At 35.8% G+C, this 18,636-nt stretch overlaps 1 protein-coding gene and 1 long non-coding RNA gene across 2 annotated transcripts; both read right to left on the bottom strand.

The window, feature by feature from the left end:
- Window positions 1-356: 356 nt before the first annotated feature.
- LOC136067302 (uncharacterized) lies at window positions 357-1,885 on the bottom strand. Its single transcript, XR_010628764.1, has 3 exons — window positions 1,736-1,885; window positions 1,285-1,646; window positions 357-1,192 (listed from the first exon to the last, which is right to left on the bottom strand). It is a non-coding gene; the product is annotated as an uncharacterized LOC136067302 (long non-coding RNA).
- Window positions 1,886-6,203: 4,318 nt separating this feature from the next.
- LOC111991833 (protein FREE1) lies at window positions 6,204-18,618 on the bottom strand. Its single transcript, XM_024023642.2, has 10 exons — window positions 17,575-18,618; window positions 16,934-17,020; window positions 16,718-16,849; window positions 13,819-13,950; window positions 12,544-12,609; window positions 12,350-12,460; window positions 7,745-7,837; window positions 7,441-7,474; window positions 6,675-6,745; window positions 6,204-6,564 (listed from the first exon to the last, which is right to left on the bottom strand). Exons 1-10 carry the CDS (start codon window positions 18,538-18,540, stop codon window positions 6,463-6,465), a joined length of 1,794 nt encoding a protein of 597 aa, XP_023879410.2. The 5' UTR covers window positions 18,541-18,618; the 3' UTR covers window positions 6,204-6,462.
- Between the last annotated feature and the right edge of the window lie 18 nt (window positions 18,619-18,636).

Here is an 18,636-nt window from a genome sequence, read left to right on the forward strand (position 1 = left end):
AAATCCAAATCAAGTGATAAAACATTAAGTTTAAATCACGAGGGTAAAAGGTTCATCAATATGAATGATGAAGTTAAAAATCCAAATCAAGTGATAAAAACAATAAGTTTAAATCAAGAGGGTAAATGTTTCGTCAATATGAATGACGAGGTTAAAAATCCAAATCAAATGATAAAAACATTAAGTTTAAATCATGAGGGTAAAAGCTTCATTAATATGAATGACGAAGTTAAAAAATCCAAATCAAGTGATAACAACATCAAGTTTAAATCACTAGGAAAAAAACTCCGTCAATATGAATGATGAAGCTTAGAATCCAAATCAAGTGATAAAAACTTTTAAGTTTAAGTCATGAAGATAGAAGACTCTGCCAATAAACCTGACAAGTCCAACTTATAAACTAAGTGATAAAAAGCACAATCTAAATGATAAAAAACTACAAGTTTAATTCGCACAAGTTGGAGAGTAAAGCTACAAGTTAGTAGCAAAAAGTTTGTCCAAAATAAAAGCCTCAAAACCAAGAGGCAATAAAGCAAAAACTAAGGCCCCAAAACAATAAGGCAACTATTGTTCGTCGAAAGATAAAACCCCAAAACAAAGGGGGCAACCATTGTTTTCCAAATAAATAAAAAAAGAGAGAGAAAAGAGAAAACTATGATGGGGGAACAACAGATTCGTCACCGTCTTTTCCTTCAGTAACTTCTTTCCCAAAGGGGTCTTTCTCCATGGCATCAACTTCGGTTTCTTCCAGCTCCTTAGCCTTGCCCGTGAGGATCTCGGTGTCAATCTTCTCAAAATCCAAGCTAGAAAAGTCCACGGCCAAACTGTGGTGCTTTATTATCCACCGACATAGGAGCTCAAACCCCTTGAAGTACTGGATAAACTAAAGATCTAAAAATTCATCTGACTGCTTGAACTTCTGGACGACTTTGTCTCTCTTCGCGTCAATCTTTAGAGGGGCAGCTTGAATTTCTTCATCCTTTTGAACGACAAGCACTTTCTCTACACGCAAGGCCTCTGTAAGCTCCTTTATTTTCTCATTCGCGTCATTCCTTTTGTTTATAGCAACAATTAGATCTTTCCTCAACTTGGAGCATTCCACCTCGACGGACTCCACCTTCGAGTTAGCCACCATAACCTTCTCTTCTGTGTTCAGATAGTCAGTTGTGATGCGCAATGACTCCCTAAGAACCTGATAGCAACAAGCAAATGAAAGGAAAGGCCATGCACACTTATCGTACAAAAAAAATACAAAAGGGACGCAAAAGGAAGAAAACCATATACCTGTACCAACTAATGGTTATGACGACTAACTAGCTCATGGGAGGGAATGGACAACAAACCCTTGAGTTCATCGTTAGTAATCACGTTATGAGCACGGCCCATAGCAGTAGCAAGGTTGTCCCAAACGCTCCTCCCAACCTTGCCTTTTCCTTTCACACGAGTAGTTAGAGGAGTGAAGGCAGTCACTTCTAAAGATGGAGTAGGAGTAGAAAGGGTAGTATGAACAAGCGGAAGAGCAATAGTCTCAACTTTCTCATTGCTCAACTTCCTTTTATTCGAATCAGCAGTCAAATTGGACAAGGGTTCATTTTTCAAATTCTTGATGCGAGCATACTTCTCTTTGCAATATCTGGTGGCCATTTCTGCTAAGTAAAATAAATAAATAAGGGAGTAATTTTCAAGCAGGCAGCTAGGCAAAGTACAGACGAAGCTAATAGATAAACAATCTTACTCTTTTCCTCTCGGCAAATCTTCTCTAAAACATACTTTGAAGGCTCAAGGCCCAAGCAGCAATCAAACAGATGACGAGGATCAACAAGGTCGTCAAAATCCTCAATTTCACGGGCGTAGGCAAGGGCAGCACAAACTCGATGGTGATGTCTATCTTCTAGGTCAGGACAATCAAGAGTTGCAAAAAAAAAATCAGAAGGAAAACATCATTAGACGAACAATCACGATATGAAATAAAAACAAAAGAAGACAATGGAAATACACACCAAGTGCGTGGACTTTCCATTTTCGTAGTAATCTTAGGACTTCCCCCCAGAAATCGCCAAACAAATTTTCACAACCCGTTCCAGAAATAAAAAAGTATCGTGATTTCCAATCACGAAGGGACGAAAGAAAACCCCTAACAATCCTAGATATCCTATCCCAGGGTAAAAGTTCAAAATACCCATAGTAGGTAGAGGCTTTCAAACGGTACAAAAACATAAATTCATTCAAATATATCATCTCCCCATCACAAGCAGACATCCAGATAGACATACAACTTATGATCGTCCTCTAAGCATTAGGGACAAGTTAACCGAGGGCGATCTGAAATTCGTTCAGAAGTTGCATAATGAACAGATGGACAAGGAAATGAAGGCCACATAGAAAGTCAGCCTCGTAAAAACACACATCTCCATGAGCAAAGTTACAAGCTTTCTCACCCAGGCGAGGTAATCTAACAGAGGTACCCTTAGGAAATTGAAACTTCTTCCTAAAACCATTTAAATGTCTCTCTTTCAAGGAACAAGACTCCGAAAGAGCATGCAAGGGGGGTAAAGATGAAGACGAAGGCAATTTTGAAGCAACAGTATCAACTGCCTTACTCAAAGATTCCGCATTGGAGGACAACGCAGTCTCCAACTCGCTGGACCTAACATCATCTACCCTATACTCAATAATGGTCATCTCTGAATGGTGTTTTATCAAAGATTGACATATTAGAGGGTAGAGAGAAAGCAAAATAGGCCTAAGGGGCCAAAAAATGAGACATAAACAAGCTTACTTAGGGACGTCGACCCTAAGAATATTCTTAGAAAACCCCCAACCTAGCAAAGAAAAACGAAACCAAGGGGCACTCTTGACTAAGGAATTCAAAACCAACCATTAAAGCATAGGGAAAAGAGGCCTTACCAGGAAATTTTGAAGTAAGAAGATTTCTTAACACTCTAAAGTTTAGGCCAAATAGGGCAGAGGAAGAGGAATGGTTTTCTCTCAAAGGAAAACTTGGAATTAAGGCACGTCAAAATCAAGGAAGTCTCACACACACCATGAATAGAAGACCAACACGTGTTCGTTTCCGGTAGAGTAGTCGTTACGCATTTAAGACGAGAGCCAGATTTCAGGAACCGAGAAGATACAAATCGTCACATCTGATCACATTCCCAAGATCATCCAAATTCTTGACGACCAAGGAATTGAGGGGCAACTGACGAGTATCAAGTAGAGGTCGTCTAACTTAAAAACAACCACAGCCACATCCAAGTTGAGAATGAGCATAGGGGCAAGACCACATCCATATAGACAAGACAGGCCTACATTCATTGAAGGCGTAAATGAATGCCATCAAGATAGCTAACAAGGAATAAGTGCGCTGGAACGGTTACAAAGGCAATGATGGCCCAATGGTCATCCGATACACTTTAAATAGAATCTTCATTGTCAATTAATGCTGCGTTTCAACGCTCAAAGGAGCATTAAAAAATATAACTACACCAACCCAAAGCAAACTATAAAAAGGGAATGAAACTCATATAAAGATATATGAAAAACTTGATATACACTTGTGAGAGAATTCTTTGAGAGCCGTTTAGCTGACTTTAGCATCAGAGTATTCTTAACTAGCACCACGCTAGTGAAACCTCCCTTGCTTTTCTTTTCTTGACAACAGGTACCGGAGCTCGTCCATCGACATTGACAAGAAGCATACTGATGAGGTCAATTTTTGGCTTCATTACCATGTATAAAAATAAATAAATAACTGAATGTATACTTTATATAGAGGGATTTTTTTTGGGGAGGGGGGGGGGGGAAGAAAAAGTTTATATTTAGAGTGATGGTTGATAAATTATTATAGGAAAGTTATGACTCTGTTTTTACAAGAAGTATAAAAAACTGTTAAAAAATTAATTTTTTTCCATAAATTTTTTTTTTTAAAATATATCTTAAACCAATGTCTTTAGGCACCAGTTAACTTTTCCCAAACAATAAACTAAAATTTATGTAGAACAGAGAACAAAGACTTTTTTGGAGCAGCAAAGGCGCCGGAAGTCACAGCGCAAGATCAAGGGGTGCCAATAGGCTATCAAGGCGAGGATGTCAGAATTGCATAAAATTTGGCAAGTTAAAAGGAAACAGCATTCTGATCCAAACTCGAAACCTTGAGTGTCGCCTAAATTTTGGCAAATTTCTTCGTTAAGGCTTCAAAAACAATGTTTTTGCCATTTATAGTAATATTTGTTTTTCCTTAATAACTTTTAGTTTAAAAGTTATAATAAAGTCCCGTCTATTTAGGACATCTCTCTTAGAGACAATATTTTCAAATTTTTACAATTATCTAAATTTTGCTATTTTTGACAAAAATAACTATTTTGCCACCTAATTACATGATTAGCACGGATTAAGGTTTCTAGGCATTCCCATAACCGCCCTAGAGTTTCATTCACTATTTAAACATATTGTAGCCTCCAGGGCCATTCAGTTTTCAGATTTATAAAAACACAAACTTTGTCTATTTTTCTGTGGTGGGTTCTAGAACTCTATCACCTTGTGGATTCAAGGGACCTCTCGTATTTGAATCATGTATGTCTTCGTTATAAATAGTAAGATAAATGTCAATTGAATTATGAGATTTTTTTGACAATAATAAATTAAAACTAAGAGTCCATTTTACTGTGCATATCAGGCCATTTAATAATCTATTAAAAATAGAGGATATCAATGTTACCCTATCGCCTATTAAGCAAGAGCGAAGGACTATTGTCAACCCGAAAGTCTATTCTTTTTTTGTTTTTTTTTTTTTCTGAACAAAGTCCATCATAGGCCAGTATGAATATGATATAGCCATTACTATCCAAGAACCATTAGTGATAACATTTTTAAAAAATAAACTAAAAATGAAGAGGGATGAAACTCAAACCAAGGATCGTGTACCTCCTCTTACATGGAGGTGAACTCCACAGATGTGAAACCTGTTACATTCCAAACCAAACCAAACAGATATATAGGCATTGCGCCACTTGATTTTAAAAATAAAAATAAAAATAAAACCCTTGAATTCAGGAAATCTAGAGACCAATCTCTACGAGATTTAAAAAGCATATATAACTTTGAGTTAAACACACTAAGAGGGCGTTTAGTTCACTATGATGTGTCATTGATGTAATATTAAAGTTTTTAGTTTATTTATTTTTTTTAACATTAACATAATCTAAAATTACAAAATATATCACATTATCTTAATCTCATCATTTTCCTAAACAATATAATATTGTATAATTGTATTTAAATTATATTATGTAAAATTAGAATAATGTAATACTATAATGTAACGTAACATCACGGCAAACTAAATGCCCCATAACTGTGTAACACAACCCTTTGCTCTCAGTGCCCGCCCTTGCGCAATCCTCCAAAGTCCAATGTCTAGAGTCTCCACTCTCCAGATCACTCTTCCCACGCAAATGCCAGACATGTCTAGTTAATAGGTTCTATTCTAAGTTTCTAACCCTTTGTTGAAGCATTTGTAATTTTGTAAACAGCATACGCCAAACAGAAAGCCAGGACCGAATTAAAAACTACTTGGGAGTTGGGACTGCCTGACCTCAATATTTTTTCTCCAAACCAACCCCGCCAATAAACTCAATTATAATGCAATTACGGTTAAAATGAACTAATAAGCGTAGGAACAACATTTTCTGCAACTAATTTCACAATTGTTAACAGTGGTAAAAACCCAGATGGTCTAGATCCTTATTACTTAACTAACACATTCTATTATAGGTTCAAATCTCCCCTATATGTATTAATAAAAAGTGATAAACTCAGATAAAAAATAATGTTGCTCCAAATAAAACTTGACACCTTAACAAGTTATGAAAATAATGGTGGTGTCCAAGCCTTCAGCTAAAGTTTTCAATCCTACCTAGATATAACTAGGTCTGCCTCGTCCCCTTAAGGTGAAATTGCCAATGGTAGCAGAAAAATGGTGAACATCACCTTTTGGCTAGTACAAAAGCATAAAATTGGTAAATACCATCCGATTTGCATGAATATTGGCCAGCATATACATATTATGAACATATTAAACATGTAATCCAACCGTAAAATTTTCAAAATATGAATTCAATAACAATTTATCTAATCACATGTAGGTGGAGCCTAGTGCAACAACGCCAAGGGGATGGATAGTAAAGGAATCTGCAATTGAATAAAGCACATAATATAATACATGTATTCATATGAAGATTTAACCGTTGCGTTCATACACGAGGCCATGGACGACCCACTTGACGTAGCTTACAAGAAAAAACTGAATATACACTACCGCAGTAAAAACAGCTGACATCATGTCAACAAAGTGTAAAACCAAACAAAGGATAAACAATACACAAATGCTAATCCAAATTATTAACATAGCTCAATTAGTAAAATTAATTAACAATTCTAATCCAAATCGTTTCCAGAAATTTAAGCACTTTCTCGACACATATTGTCAGTGGCACTCACAAGGAATGGATGCTGGCAAACCCCACACTCAATGGTCTCAGAACCCGAGCTGGGAACTTGGACCTGCAACAATCCACATAGAACTTACGCTAACATCAGGAATCTGAATTAGAAAAAGTTAATAATAATGAAGTGTCATACTCTCCTAAGGTTAGTTAAGAAAGAATTCTGACCTGCAAATGGACAGTGCATATAGGACAGGCAACTTCCTTCATCCGCCTCCCAGATCCATCAGACTTGGACACTGAAAGCAGACCATTAAAATGAGCACTTAATAAGGTTTTTTTTAACTTGATAAGTTGACATACACTTCCACCATCAGAAGCAATGGGTATGGGTACAGGTACTGGTATGACACAACACGACAATACGGCAATTTTTGAAAAAAATAGGACACGGTTAGGGCAGGACAAGTCTATTAAATAATTATTATTTTTATTTACATTTATATTTTCTATATATTAAGCATTTATTTTTCATATAATGTTAAATATATATCAAACTAAAAGTAATAATGGATAATAAAGCAAATCCATGATTAATAATGATGTTTAAAAATTAGAATATAAACCAAGAATAAGATATTTATTAATTTTCAAATACACTATTACTTTTTAGAGCATAAATGCTCTTTTTGTTTTGTGAAAGGGCATTTGATTCCTCTTGTTCTTGTGTACTAGTCGTGTCCGGCATTTTTTTTTTTTTTTGACACGGCTGGGTCACATATGCATGTGTCCCAGTCGGGTACGACACCCCAAATAAAATGTCCGTGCTTTATAGGTCAAATCCCAAATCCCATAATAGGGGTTTCACTGGACTCATTAATTTAATCCCAAGACAGGTTGGTCCACATCCCAATAAATACCCAAGACTTTTTTCCAAGATTTCCCAGCCAATGCTAACATCATAACATTGATGATGATTATAACAGAAGATTACCTGATGATGCCCTTCGATTCTTTTCCATCTCCTCCTGTTACAAACAATTAACATCAAAACAATCGCAATCAAATACATGCACAGATCCACATGCGTACAAATAAAAATTAATGCCGCATCTACCTGACTTTTGAGAATTCATATTAACATACAGAAACAAATCCATCTCCAACTTCATAATATAAGCACAGCCAATAAAACAAAATCATCTAACTCGATTAAAATAATTATAAATTATTAAGGACCACTTAATACAAAACAAGGCACAAAATACCAAAGGCTATAATAGCAAAACATTATTTACCTGAAGCTTCTTGGCAAGATCCTCATGACTCTGAAGCGCTGCAGGTTTACTAGCCGCTTCCTTTGCATTACTCAGCCTCTGAGTCACTTCTGCCTGCAAAAGATAATAAACGATCTTACTAAAGCACAAGACCACTGTAATTTCATAACTAGAACATGTGTCATTGCCACAAACTCATCATAAAATGGCCGCCTACTAGAAAAACCTAAGAAGCAGAAACACGAACACAGGACACAATATGATATGGACATGGTGAAATGGCAATTCTTGAAGAACTAGGCCACAGCATGGACATGACAATCAATTAATATATATGTTGTATACTTTGGGTATAACTTATGATAAATTTTGTTTAAAATGCATTTAAATCTCGAATTTTTTTTTTTTTTGGAGGGGGGGGGGGGGACCCATATCACAGCATTTTTGTGTGCTTCTAAATAAAGGCCCTTGATTAAAAACAAAAAAGGCCCAGTATTTATGGAACCAATTGGCCTGATCCGTCCTCTATTACTCTTTAAATAGTCTTACATTGTTACTCCATTCCTTAATCCCATCTCACTTTCCTCACTGCAGCACAAAAACAAAAATCCCTTCCTCAAGACTCACAACATAATGACAGGGAGAAGCAGGGGAAGTTGGGCCTCCTCTGCCACCTTCTAGGATTGATGGCTGGGTAAAAGATCCAGTCCTCTGAACTTTGCCACATCACCTTGTAGGCCATCATGCATCGAACTCCTCAATTTCAGACTTGCCTTTTCTTTTCTTTTTTGAACTTTTCAACGTCAAGCCTGCCCCATGTTTAGATTCTGTCCGAAATAAAAACGTTTCTTTTATTCTCCAGACAAAGACACACGTGCAACTGTGTCCCTAGCAAGAAAGTATCTCTTGAGACCATCTCTTGGAGCGCCCTTCTCATATTTAGTTGGACCCACATTGTGGGAGGGGCACTCAATGAAACGGTCTCATAAGATAAAGTTTCTTCCCTAATATGTCCCTCCTTAGGTTAAAATTTTATTTGTTGAAAAAAGAGTGACTAAAAGAACCACTATCCATGCAGACAAAGCAAAACAAGTTCAATCAAATATTTAAATCAAACAGCAGCGCCATGAGTAACAATTACTTCACAACCCTGCAATGTAAACCTATTCTGTACTTCTTTGCTTCACCAGATATAAGAATTTAAAGAGGCTGTATCAAGAAAGTGTCCTTGTTTAATGGTTGTACCAGCAAACTCGAACCATACATAAAATTTCTCTATTTATTTTTTATTAAGGGTCCGTTTGAGATCCGTTTATTTTGCTGAAACTGAAAATTTTTTATTGAAAATACTATAGATAAAAGTAAAAGTTAGCTGAAATAGTACAGTGAGACCCATGAATAGTACCAAAAAGTATAGCAGGACCTATAAATAGTAGCAAAAATAAGCTAGCAAAAATAATATTTGCCAAACAAACACTAAGAAAGAAAAGTATCAACCACCCTTTATGTTAACCAATGCCTACAAAATGATAGATAGAAAAATGATACACATACAAAAAACGTTTCTCATCAGAACAAATGGAGCCTTAAATATTCCATGTTAGGCTCTCCCTTCATTGAAAGGGAGTCCGAGCCCAAACCTCCAGAGGACTGATGGAATATTAGAACTCCACTTGTTTCAATAATAAAAATATAGAACTCCACAACAATAAAAATACAAAAAGTCTGTTCATAATTTTGTTTTCATAGGCATTAAACCAATTTTAAATTTGTATCTAAGTTTGTAACCACAAACAAAAGTCTGTTCATGATATGATAAGGTGAGGCTGCCTGTTACATCAGTATTAATCATAAACACTCCACATCATAAAGTAAGATTTCAAAGAGTGTAAGAAAAGCACTTTGCTAAAAATTTGTAATATAATAAAAGTTCGATCTTACATGTCATGCTTACATCATCTAATTCAATGCAAGTGTTACACATAATGTGCTTTCACCATGTGGTTCGTTATATTATATTAAAATGATTAAGATAATTTAGTATATGTGAAACTCTATTAATAAAGTTTCAACAAATTTATAATACTACTACAACTTAAAATCTATTGAACAAAGTTTCTTGTATATTTCTTTTTTTTGTGTGAATTTTGAAAATCTAACAGTTAAATTTCATGTTCCTTATGTTCTTAACATGCATATTAAAGTTCGTTCAAATCGGATGTTATTTACTATTTGATCAATAAATTTATTTTTTATACACAATTTTAAATCACAAAAATTTGAAATTTTAACTTTTGTTTGATGACACAGCAATTAATATTTGATCTTTTTGAAATTTTACAAGCATGAAGAATATAATAAAAACATGTAATCCAACGGTCAGATTTTCAAATTCACTCAATATAAAAAAAATATATATATATATGAGATTGTAGAGTTTCTCTCCAAACTAGTTTAGAGAGAAACTTTGTTCAAATCTATTACCTAAAGTTTTGAGAATTTTAAAATAAATTTTATTATTTATTTTAAATTATTTTAATAATCTACCACTCTTATTTTGATAAAAAGCTGGGCATACACAGTGTACTTCTACCACATAACTTTTAGTACATCTGACATAGAAGATGGAAGAAGGTGAACAGAAAAATGGCGTATTTTCTCTTAGTTGATAAAGTAGAAAGTAGAAGGAAAGGAGTGTTATTTAATTTTCAATCTAGACCCATCATTTTTAATCTTCCTGAAATGAGAGGAAAAGAGAAGAAAAATGTATTGCATAGGTGATTTGACAATTTTACCCCTCAAATTTATCAACAATAATTCAATACAAGGATACAATTGAAATTAATACAAGACCCTTTCTTTTCTCTCAGCCAAAAAAATGACCCTTTCTTTTCTCTCCCCACTTTTCAATCACTCCTAAAACACTTACTATGATAGAAAATATTAATCTCTTCATTTATTTTTCTCCATTCTTTTTTCTTTTTTTTCCCTCTTCTCTATCATTCCTATACCAAACAAAGCCTTAAAGAAATAAAGGTTCAAGTTTCAAAGATATTAATGAGATCCAGATGCCAATTGGCCTATAGGCCATTGCCTAATTTACATATGAATTTTAATGCATGTGTATACTAGGGTTGTAGAAAAAACCAGTGAACCAAATGAATCAACCAAAAACACCCAAACCAGACCAAATTGACTGGTTTTCTTCCCAGTCAAGAAACCAAGAATTGCAGTTGCGGTTTTAAAAAAATTTAAACCAAATTGCACTGAAACCAACCAAATGATATATATATATATATACACACACTATGGTGAAAAGGGGGCTTTGAATGTGGGGGCTGTTCTTATTTTACCTGAAAAAGAAATCTTATTTATTTCATTCCTTTCAGTCAAAGAGAAAATGGGCCAGATTCTACAGGATCAAACCTATGGAACTTAAGGAATGATGGAACGAAATAAAAAAAGAAATGAGAGGGAAAAAGAATCAAAAAACAATTAAATCAAACGAAGTAGCATATATATATATATATATATTCAGAGAGGTGTGCCTTAGGAAATGTAATCTTCCTCACCATAAAAAATAAATAAATAAATAAATAAATAAATAATTTAAAAAAAAAAAAAACAAAAAACAAAAAAACAAAACAAACACCAAACCAAACCTATCAAAAAACTTAAACAATTAAAAAAACACATACCCTAACATTTCATTCATTCAGTCTCTCTTCAAAACTATGGCCGCCACTCCTCTCAGTCCCTCAAACCCCAAAGATACCACCACTCCTCGTCATCCTGCCACTGGCAACCCCATGCCTAAGCCTCATGGGTAAGGCCTCTCTCTCTCTCTCTCTCTCTCTCTCTCTCTGTATCAACAACCACAACTCTCTGTTTTTATATGCGATTTGCTATGAGATTTGGGGTTTCTCAATTATTTGGTTTCATAAATCAGTAATCAATGCCATACCATGTGATAAAAGCCCAAATCGAAATCACAACCGAATTCAACCAGAACAACCCAAACCAGTTTGGTGCAGGGCCCAGTGTGTGCGGTCAGTCTCAGTGCCATGTCCCCAAAGGCCAAAACCAACTGATGTGGTCCGGAAAAAAAAAATCCCCAAGCTGACCGAACTGCATTGAACGCTGCCCTAATATATACTACTAGTAAGAAATAGAATTATATCGATTACACTAACCATTCGTTACCTTACCCATCATTTCTCAGATGTGGAAAAAAAAATTCCAACCCCTGCCCCAAAACAGAAAGACAAGGAACATAGATCCTCCGACATACCTTCTCCAACAACTTCACAGGAAGCTGATTAATGTATGTCCTGAACATCACAAACACTAGCAAACAATAATAACTACATCATTCCCTGCTAATACTGATATTTTCTTCACACAAGTGATAAATACAATCACTTTGGATTCTTTAGTAGGCCATACTACCATCCTAGGAATGCTTTAGGACTACCTGATTGGCAATGAAAGTAGGAACGTCTAAACAAATTTCTATCATTAGAAAAGTGGAGGTAAGAATAAGAAAACTTATTTTAAAAAATAAACAAATACATAATCAAACAAATAGCACTTCTCTTTTGCTAGACGTAAATTGAGAGCACATACCATGCATCGGTCACAAACTCTTACTGGTTGAGCATTCTCATCAGCAGTTAAAGCAATTCTACCATGGGTACACTTGTCACAGAAAATATCTCCACAGTTCCTGCAGTGATGCTGAAAACGAGGGGAAACCATAAGGCCAACCAAGATACAAGCACAAGGAGAAATTTGTTATACAAATCAAGAAAAATATGTACCTTGCGCACAAAAGCACTAAAATCTGTCCCACATCCTGTACACTTTGAAACTGCTTCATCGGGGACCTAATGGGAAACAATTGATAAAAGGGACATAACTAAGAACTCCATGAATTTGCATGCCAAAAAGTAAATAGAACTGATAGAATGACTTCTTTCTACATACACATAACATGGTCAATGAGTATGTAAAAGAAACCATAGGCAGAGAGAGAGAGAGAGAGAGCAAGGCTCCTGGGTCTAAGAATGTAAAAGAAACAATAACTACTACAACAAAGCCTTGGTGCCAAAATTTTTAGGGTCAACTATGGATCATCAAAAAATTATAGGCCACATGTATTCCTTTCCTCTATTCTATTCTATCCAAATTCATAATCTTTGTCACTTCCTTAATTGACATGTTTTTTTTACTACTACTCCAGTACTACTAAAGTCATTTTTTGTCTTCTCTACCCTTTTTCATTTCCTTGACTTGAATTAACTCACTCTTTCTTACCAATGCATCAGTCACTCTCCTCTAAACATAACCAAACCATCTTCAGAAACTCTCCTCATCTTATCCTATGCTCCACATCCTCTTCAATCTCTCAATTTTTATAAATTATTGATCCGAAGTATCAAACCTCTTGCTCTTTGTTATCACCTGACTATAGAGTCTTACCACCATCTATATTTTTACTTGTACTAAACTTACATTCCATATACTTTGTTTTAGTCCAACATAATCGAAAGCCTTTAGATTCTAAAGCGTGTCGCCAAATTTCTAATTAAACTTTAACTCCAGTTCTTGTTTCATCCACTAAAACCTATATCATCAACAAAAACAAAAAACCAATGGACTTCCTTTTGAATCAATTTAGTGAATTTATCCATCACTAGTGCAAAGAGATATAGACTTAATGATGATAGTTGATGCAGACCTAGAAACCTACGCATGATGCCTTCACTTGTTCTCATACTAGTTACAGCATTCTCACACTAGTTATAGCTTCATCATACATACTCTTAATTAACATAACATACTTTAGAGTAACTACTAGGCCCTGTCAATTATGGCATAATTTTTTTCCAAAGAAAAAAAAAATGTAGAGAGAAACAAATTATTACTTGTAGTCATGGTTTACAAACACATACTAAATATTCTTACAAAAGAGCAATTAATTACCCACCAACGAAAATTCTTGTGTAGAATGTATATATGCAGATGTCATAAGGTTTTATGCAGAAACGAACGCAACGCATGGGAAAAAAAATTATTATTAGTATTTATGTTACCCAATGATCTTTCTCCTCATTGCCAGGCTTTATTATGTTCATCCAATCTCCAAAACCTTTCTTCTTATCCATAGGCTGTTCATTTGTCTTGAAGGAATCAGCAGGCCTGCTTCTTCCACCCATCTCCTTGATCTGCATTTTGACAGAGGAGAAAATCATGAATCACTAACAATCATCAAATTTTACAAGAACAACCTTTGAGAATTGGAACAAAAACATACAAACATGAGAATTCAAGTGCAAGGGTCTTTTTTTGTAGCTCATCATTGGTGGCTAGCTTTCTTTAGTGGCTCTCTTTTTGATTGGTCTAGGGCTTGGGGACTCACCTCTAGTGATTCTCTCCCTTTGTTCCTCAGTTCTCTTCTTTGTTCTTAGTTTTTTGTTGGTTGTTGTTTGTTTTGTTGTTTTTCATGTTTGTTTCCTTCCCTCTATCCCTTGTCTGCCTTATGTTGTTTTCATGAGGTAGTTTCTTGAATATACTTCTTTCTTACTTATCAAAAAAAAAATATATATTTGCACATGCATGAATGCAAGTGCACACATAAGAATAGGCCAACACTAATATTAAACTGATTCTAAACCGTTCAACTTGAAGGAAAGGAGCTTCTTTATATGGTTTATGAAGTGTCCTTTGCCACGAGATTTTTTTTTTTTTTTTTTTAAGGTTTTAGCTTATTTTGTTTATGTACAAGGATATTTATCATCATAACTATCTCACGTGCAGCATCCATTTGGGAAGGCCAATTTACAAAAATAATTTGTACACCCCACCCCACCAAACACACAGAGAAGCAATGAACTAAACACGAGTCAATTCTTTCACTTCCCGAAATTCCACCTTTTCACTCAATCATATTTACAAATGACTAAATTTTAATTCTTTATTTGTATTTGCTCAAGTATAGATATATGATAATGTGCCAAGAGTAGTGTAGCTCAGTAGCATTGTCTGCTCTCCTTTATAACTATCAAATAATAAAATAATATTAACAATAATGTATTTTAAATGTAAGATGTTTTGCAAATTCAGTACTTCAAGTTCAAATGTATTTCATCATTCAAGAAGTAGATAATCCGGCTTTGCAAATTCAGAAAAATAACCCAATCTCCATAAACTAGAAAGGTGAAATTAAAAGGACAGCCACTTTAAACCCTTGATCTGAAAATCCAGAATATAGAAAACAAGCATAATACAAAACATCTAGATGCCTAAAAGATTTAAGTGTTGTTAAAAGCAGGCTTAGGCGTGCTTCAACCCAAAAGATCAAAGCCCCAAGGTCTATTGTTTGGCCGAAACAAAGAGTTTATTGAATTTTTAGTGCTTTATGAAGCAGCACAAAGCACATTTAGCCACAGTTTTTTTCATCATTAAAATAGACCTTGGAGGAAATTATATGGACCATTGATGTATCATACAAAGACACTTCCTAAGATACTGTACTACACAAACAATTTTCTTTGTTTGCATATCAAAAGAGAAACAAGAAAATTTTACTATTCTTATGTTTTTTGGTCTTTTCCTTTGGAAATATTTTGATTGAACCACATACTTCATTTTGATTATAGCTATCACAAGCTCTCAAAGTGATGTATTTTAATAAAGCACAAGAGAATTCTATAAAAAATTATGATAATCATCTCAAGAGACTTTACCTCATCTTTTCATCAATCTGACCACCCTTATCCTTAGGTGGCTCTCCTCATTTAAAATATAGTCTTTCCATTATTTCTACTTATGCATTTTAAAATTCTCATTTTAGCTACACTCATTTTATAAATATGCTGTTTCTTAACAGCCCAACATTTAATAACATAAAGCATAGCTAGTCTTAAGGCAATCTTATGAAATTTTTACTAATGCGTATTCTATAATCACACAGAACTCCTAATGCCTTCTCCACTTCATCCACCCTACTCTCTTTTTTTTATAAGTAAATCCACCCTCTCTTATCCTATAATTCACATCCTCTTCAATCTCTCCATCTTTATGAATTATTGATCCAAGATATCGAAAGCTCTCGCTCTTCTATATCTATTGACCATCAACTCTTGCTGCCCCTTTCATTGTTTACATTTTTACTAAACTTACACATGTACTCTGTTTTAGTCCTACTTAATCTAAAAACCCTTATATTCTAGAGCATCTCACCAAATTTCTAACTTGGAATTAACTCCAATTCTAATTTCATCTTAATTTCATCCAGTAAGAATTGAAATAACTCGCATAGAATTTTGACTTCCAAAATTTGTGCAATTGCACTATCCATTTCAGCTAATTGGCAACATTTATTACTAAGTTGAGTTTGTTAACTTAATTCAAATGCTATGAACTTTTCTACAAGAGACTTTTTTATTTTAACATTTGAAAAATGTTCACTTAAACTCAATCAAGTACATGATTTTGCTTTCCACCTGGGCTCTTGGAAGTCTGTCCACTTGATGCCTTTACCAACATTATCGAAAAGTATAGCCAAGATTGCAAAGTATAGAAACAAAAACTCAAGTGCACTTACAGTTGATGAAATTAAACTACGAATATAGTGGAAGTTAAAGTTGTGACTTGTGGATTCAAACTCACTTTGTCTGTGTATAACTTAAGAATTGAAAGATGTAAACAAAGAAGGAGATATATAGAGAAAGAAAAAGAGAATTCCTTTCATATGCCTTGCGTATGAATCCATTAAGGCAAACCCAAAAACCTAAAGAGTTTACCAAAATAATGTGCACTGCCTTGCTTTTTTTGGATTTATTGATCCGAACAAATGACAAACCTCTAGAAATACCAAGTAGGTACAAAGAATATGTGGCAAGTATATCGGTAAATGAAAGATGACCATAAAAGCATAAAACAAATCACTACTATTACAAAAACAAGAAATACTACTAATAGGACCCAAACCTGTACAGTTGCAGCAGTCACTGTGTCCAGAAGAGCATTGGTGGTGTAACTATTTGATTGCAATCTGATACGTCTAGGCTCAATGTCCACAGAGCTCTTGGACCAAATTGCAAGCGTTGATGAATCCGAAACCTAAGTGAGAAGATAACATATACTTAATCTATAGCCAAAGATTGGAAGCGGACAAAGAAATTCAACTAGAGTCAACCAACTTACCTCGCATCTTGTAATGTTCTCAAGAGGATATATTCTCAATGTCCGACTCGTACTGGGATCAAGCATGCGAATTCCATCCAAACCAATCTGAAAGAGAAAATCATGATCAATTTATGCTTTCAACATCAACATAGTCAGCCGAAAATAAAATGTAAAGAGTCAGACAAGCTAAAATCTTAACACCGTTCAACTTTAACCTCGAGGCTTGGACTATCTGAACAAGACTTGTAACTAATAAACCGCCATAGATGCATTTCCATTATTTTTCTTAAACTAAAGACAGTCAACAATATATGACCTAACCCTTTACAACTTAGGTAAAGTACCTTAGGTTCCTTGTTTGATTTAAACACATAAGTGCATTGAATTCAATTCTCCAACGGAAAGATTGGTTGACGCAGCCATACCATTGAATTTAATTGGGTAATTGGGGAAAACTTAATGCTTGATCCAAATCAAAGATACCAGCTAATCAATAGTAGGAAATTATCATTACTAACTTCAAGCAGTTGCTAGCTCCGAAAAAATCAAAATAATTGAATCCATCGTACTCGAAGAAATTGATTAATATTGTAGTTACGCATAAAAGTTTACAATCAAGAAAAGACTAATCGCATTTTGTGGACAAATCAAAGTTATACCTGGCAGAGAACATCCATGGTGTTCTGACCAAGACTCTCCGGCAGCAACTTGACCCGAAACTTCTGGACCCCACTCTTCACGTCTTGTTGAGTTTCGGCCTTGGGGACAGCCCTCACGATCTTGCTCGAATTCGAAGTCACCGTCGAATCCTTCCCGGAACCGAAACCGATCGACCTCCCATAGTCGTCGAACGTGGGCGCCCACGTCGAAGACTTCGGCGCGGTGCCCCGAGCCCCGTACGGCTCCACCTTGCCACCTTCATACGCATACGCACCGTCGTCGCGAATCGGATCGTAGCGCGGAGACTCCTCCGATCGCTTCCCATACGGATCGGACCCCAAATCGGACCGGCTCCGACCAAACCCTCCGTACCTGTCGTCGAAATACCCACCGGCGTGGTCGAATTTCACCGGATTGTCGTACACAGGTGGGACCGGAGAGTTCACCTGACCGTACGGAGCCGCCGAGTACATTGGATTGGGGTTAGGGTTAGGGTTAGGGATTGGGTTTTGTGGAGGTGCATAGCTGGGAGGAGGCGCCTGATGGTGATCGAACGGTGGATAATAGGGCGCCGGTGGTGGTTGTGGTTGAGGCTGATTTGGCGGTTGATACGGCACGTGAGAATCGAAAGGAGGGAAAGACGATTGTTGTGGCGGAGAATTGAAGGAAGGCGAGTTCAAATTGGGGAGTGAAGCCGAAGTATTATATGAAGGAGCTGTGGGAGTAGGAATTGGGGCAGGGATGGGATCGGGATTTTGAGAAAAGGGAGGGTATGTGGAGGGATAAGCGGAGTAATCGGCGGCGGAGGAGGAGGAGGTGTATGTGGAGGTAAACGGCGGCGCGGAGGCGTAAGGATTCGGGAGAGGATCGGAGGGGTTCGGGTTCGGGTTCGGATTCGGGTTCGGGTTTGGAAAGTGAGAGTATTGTTGGTAATATGGAGCAGAGCCGTAATCTCCTTGTTGCATCGCTAATTGGAAGGAGAGAGAGAGAGAGAGAGAGAGAGAGAGGGGGTGTTTTTTTTTTTTTTTTTGGGGAAATTGGAAGAAGGGAAAGAGGAACAG

The sequence above is a fragment of the Quercus suber genome, unplaced genomic scaffold (assembly GCF_002906115.3).
Source record: "Quercus suber isolate HL8 unplaced genomic scaffold, Cork oak 2.0 scaffold_66, whole genome shotgun sequence".
Taxonomy (NCBI): domain Eukaryota; kingdom Viridiplantae; phylum Streptophyta; class Magnoliopsida; order Fagales; family Fagaceae; genus Quercus; species Quercus suber.

What these genes read in the sequence shown, in the direction of transcription:
- LOC111991833 (XM_024023642.2), bottom strand. Translation starts at nt 18,540, where the DNA reads ATGCAACAAGGAGATTACGGCTCTGCTCCATATTACCAACAATACTCT. An exon ending in TGACTGCTGCAACTGTACAG is followed by an intron (nt 13,951 to 16,717) that starts GTTTGGGTCCTA and finishes GTCAAAATGCAG; the next exon opens with ATCAAGGAGATGGGTGGAAG. An exon ending in GAGTTTGTGACCGATGCATG is followed by an intron (nt 7,838 to 12,349) that starts GTATGTGCTCTC and finishes TATCTTTTGCAG; the next exon opens with GCAGAAGTGACTCAGAGGCT.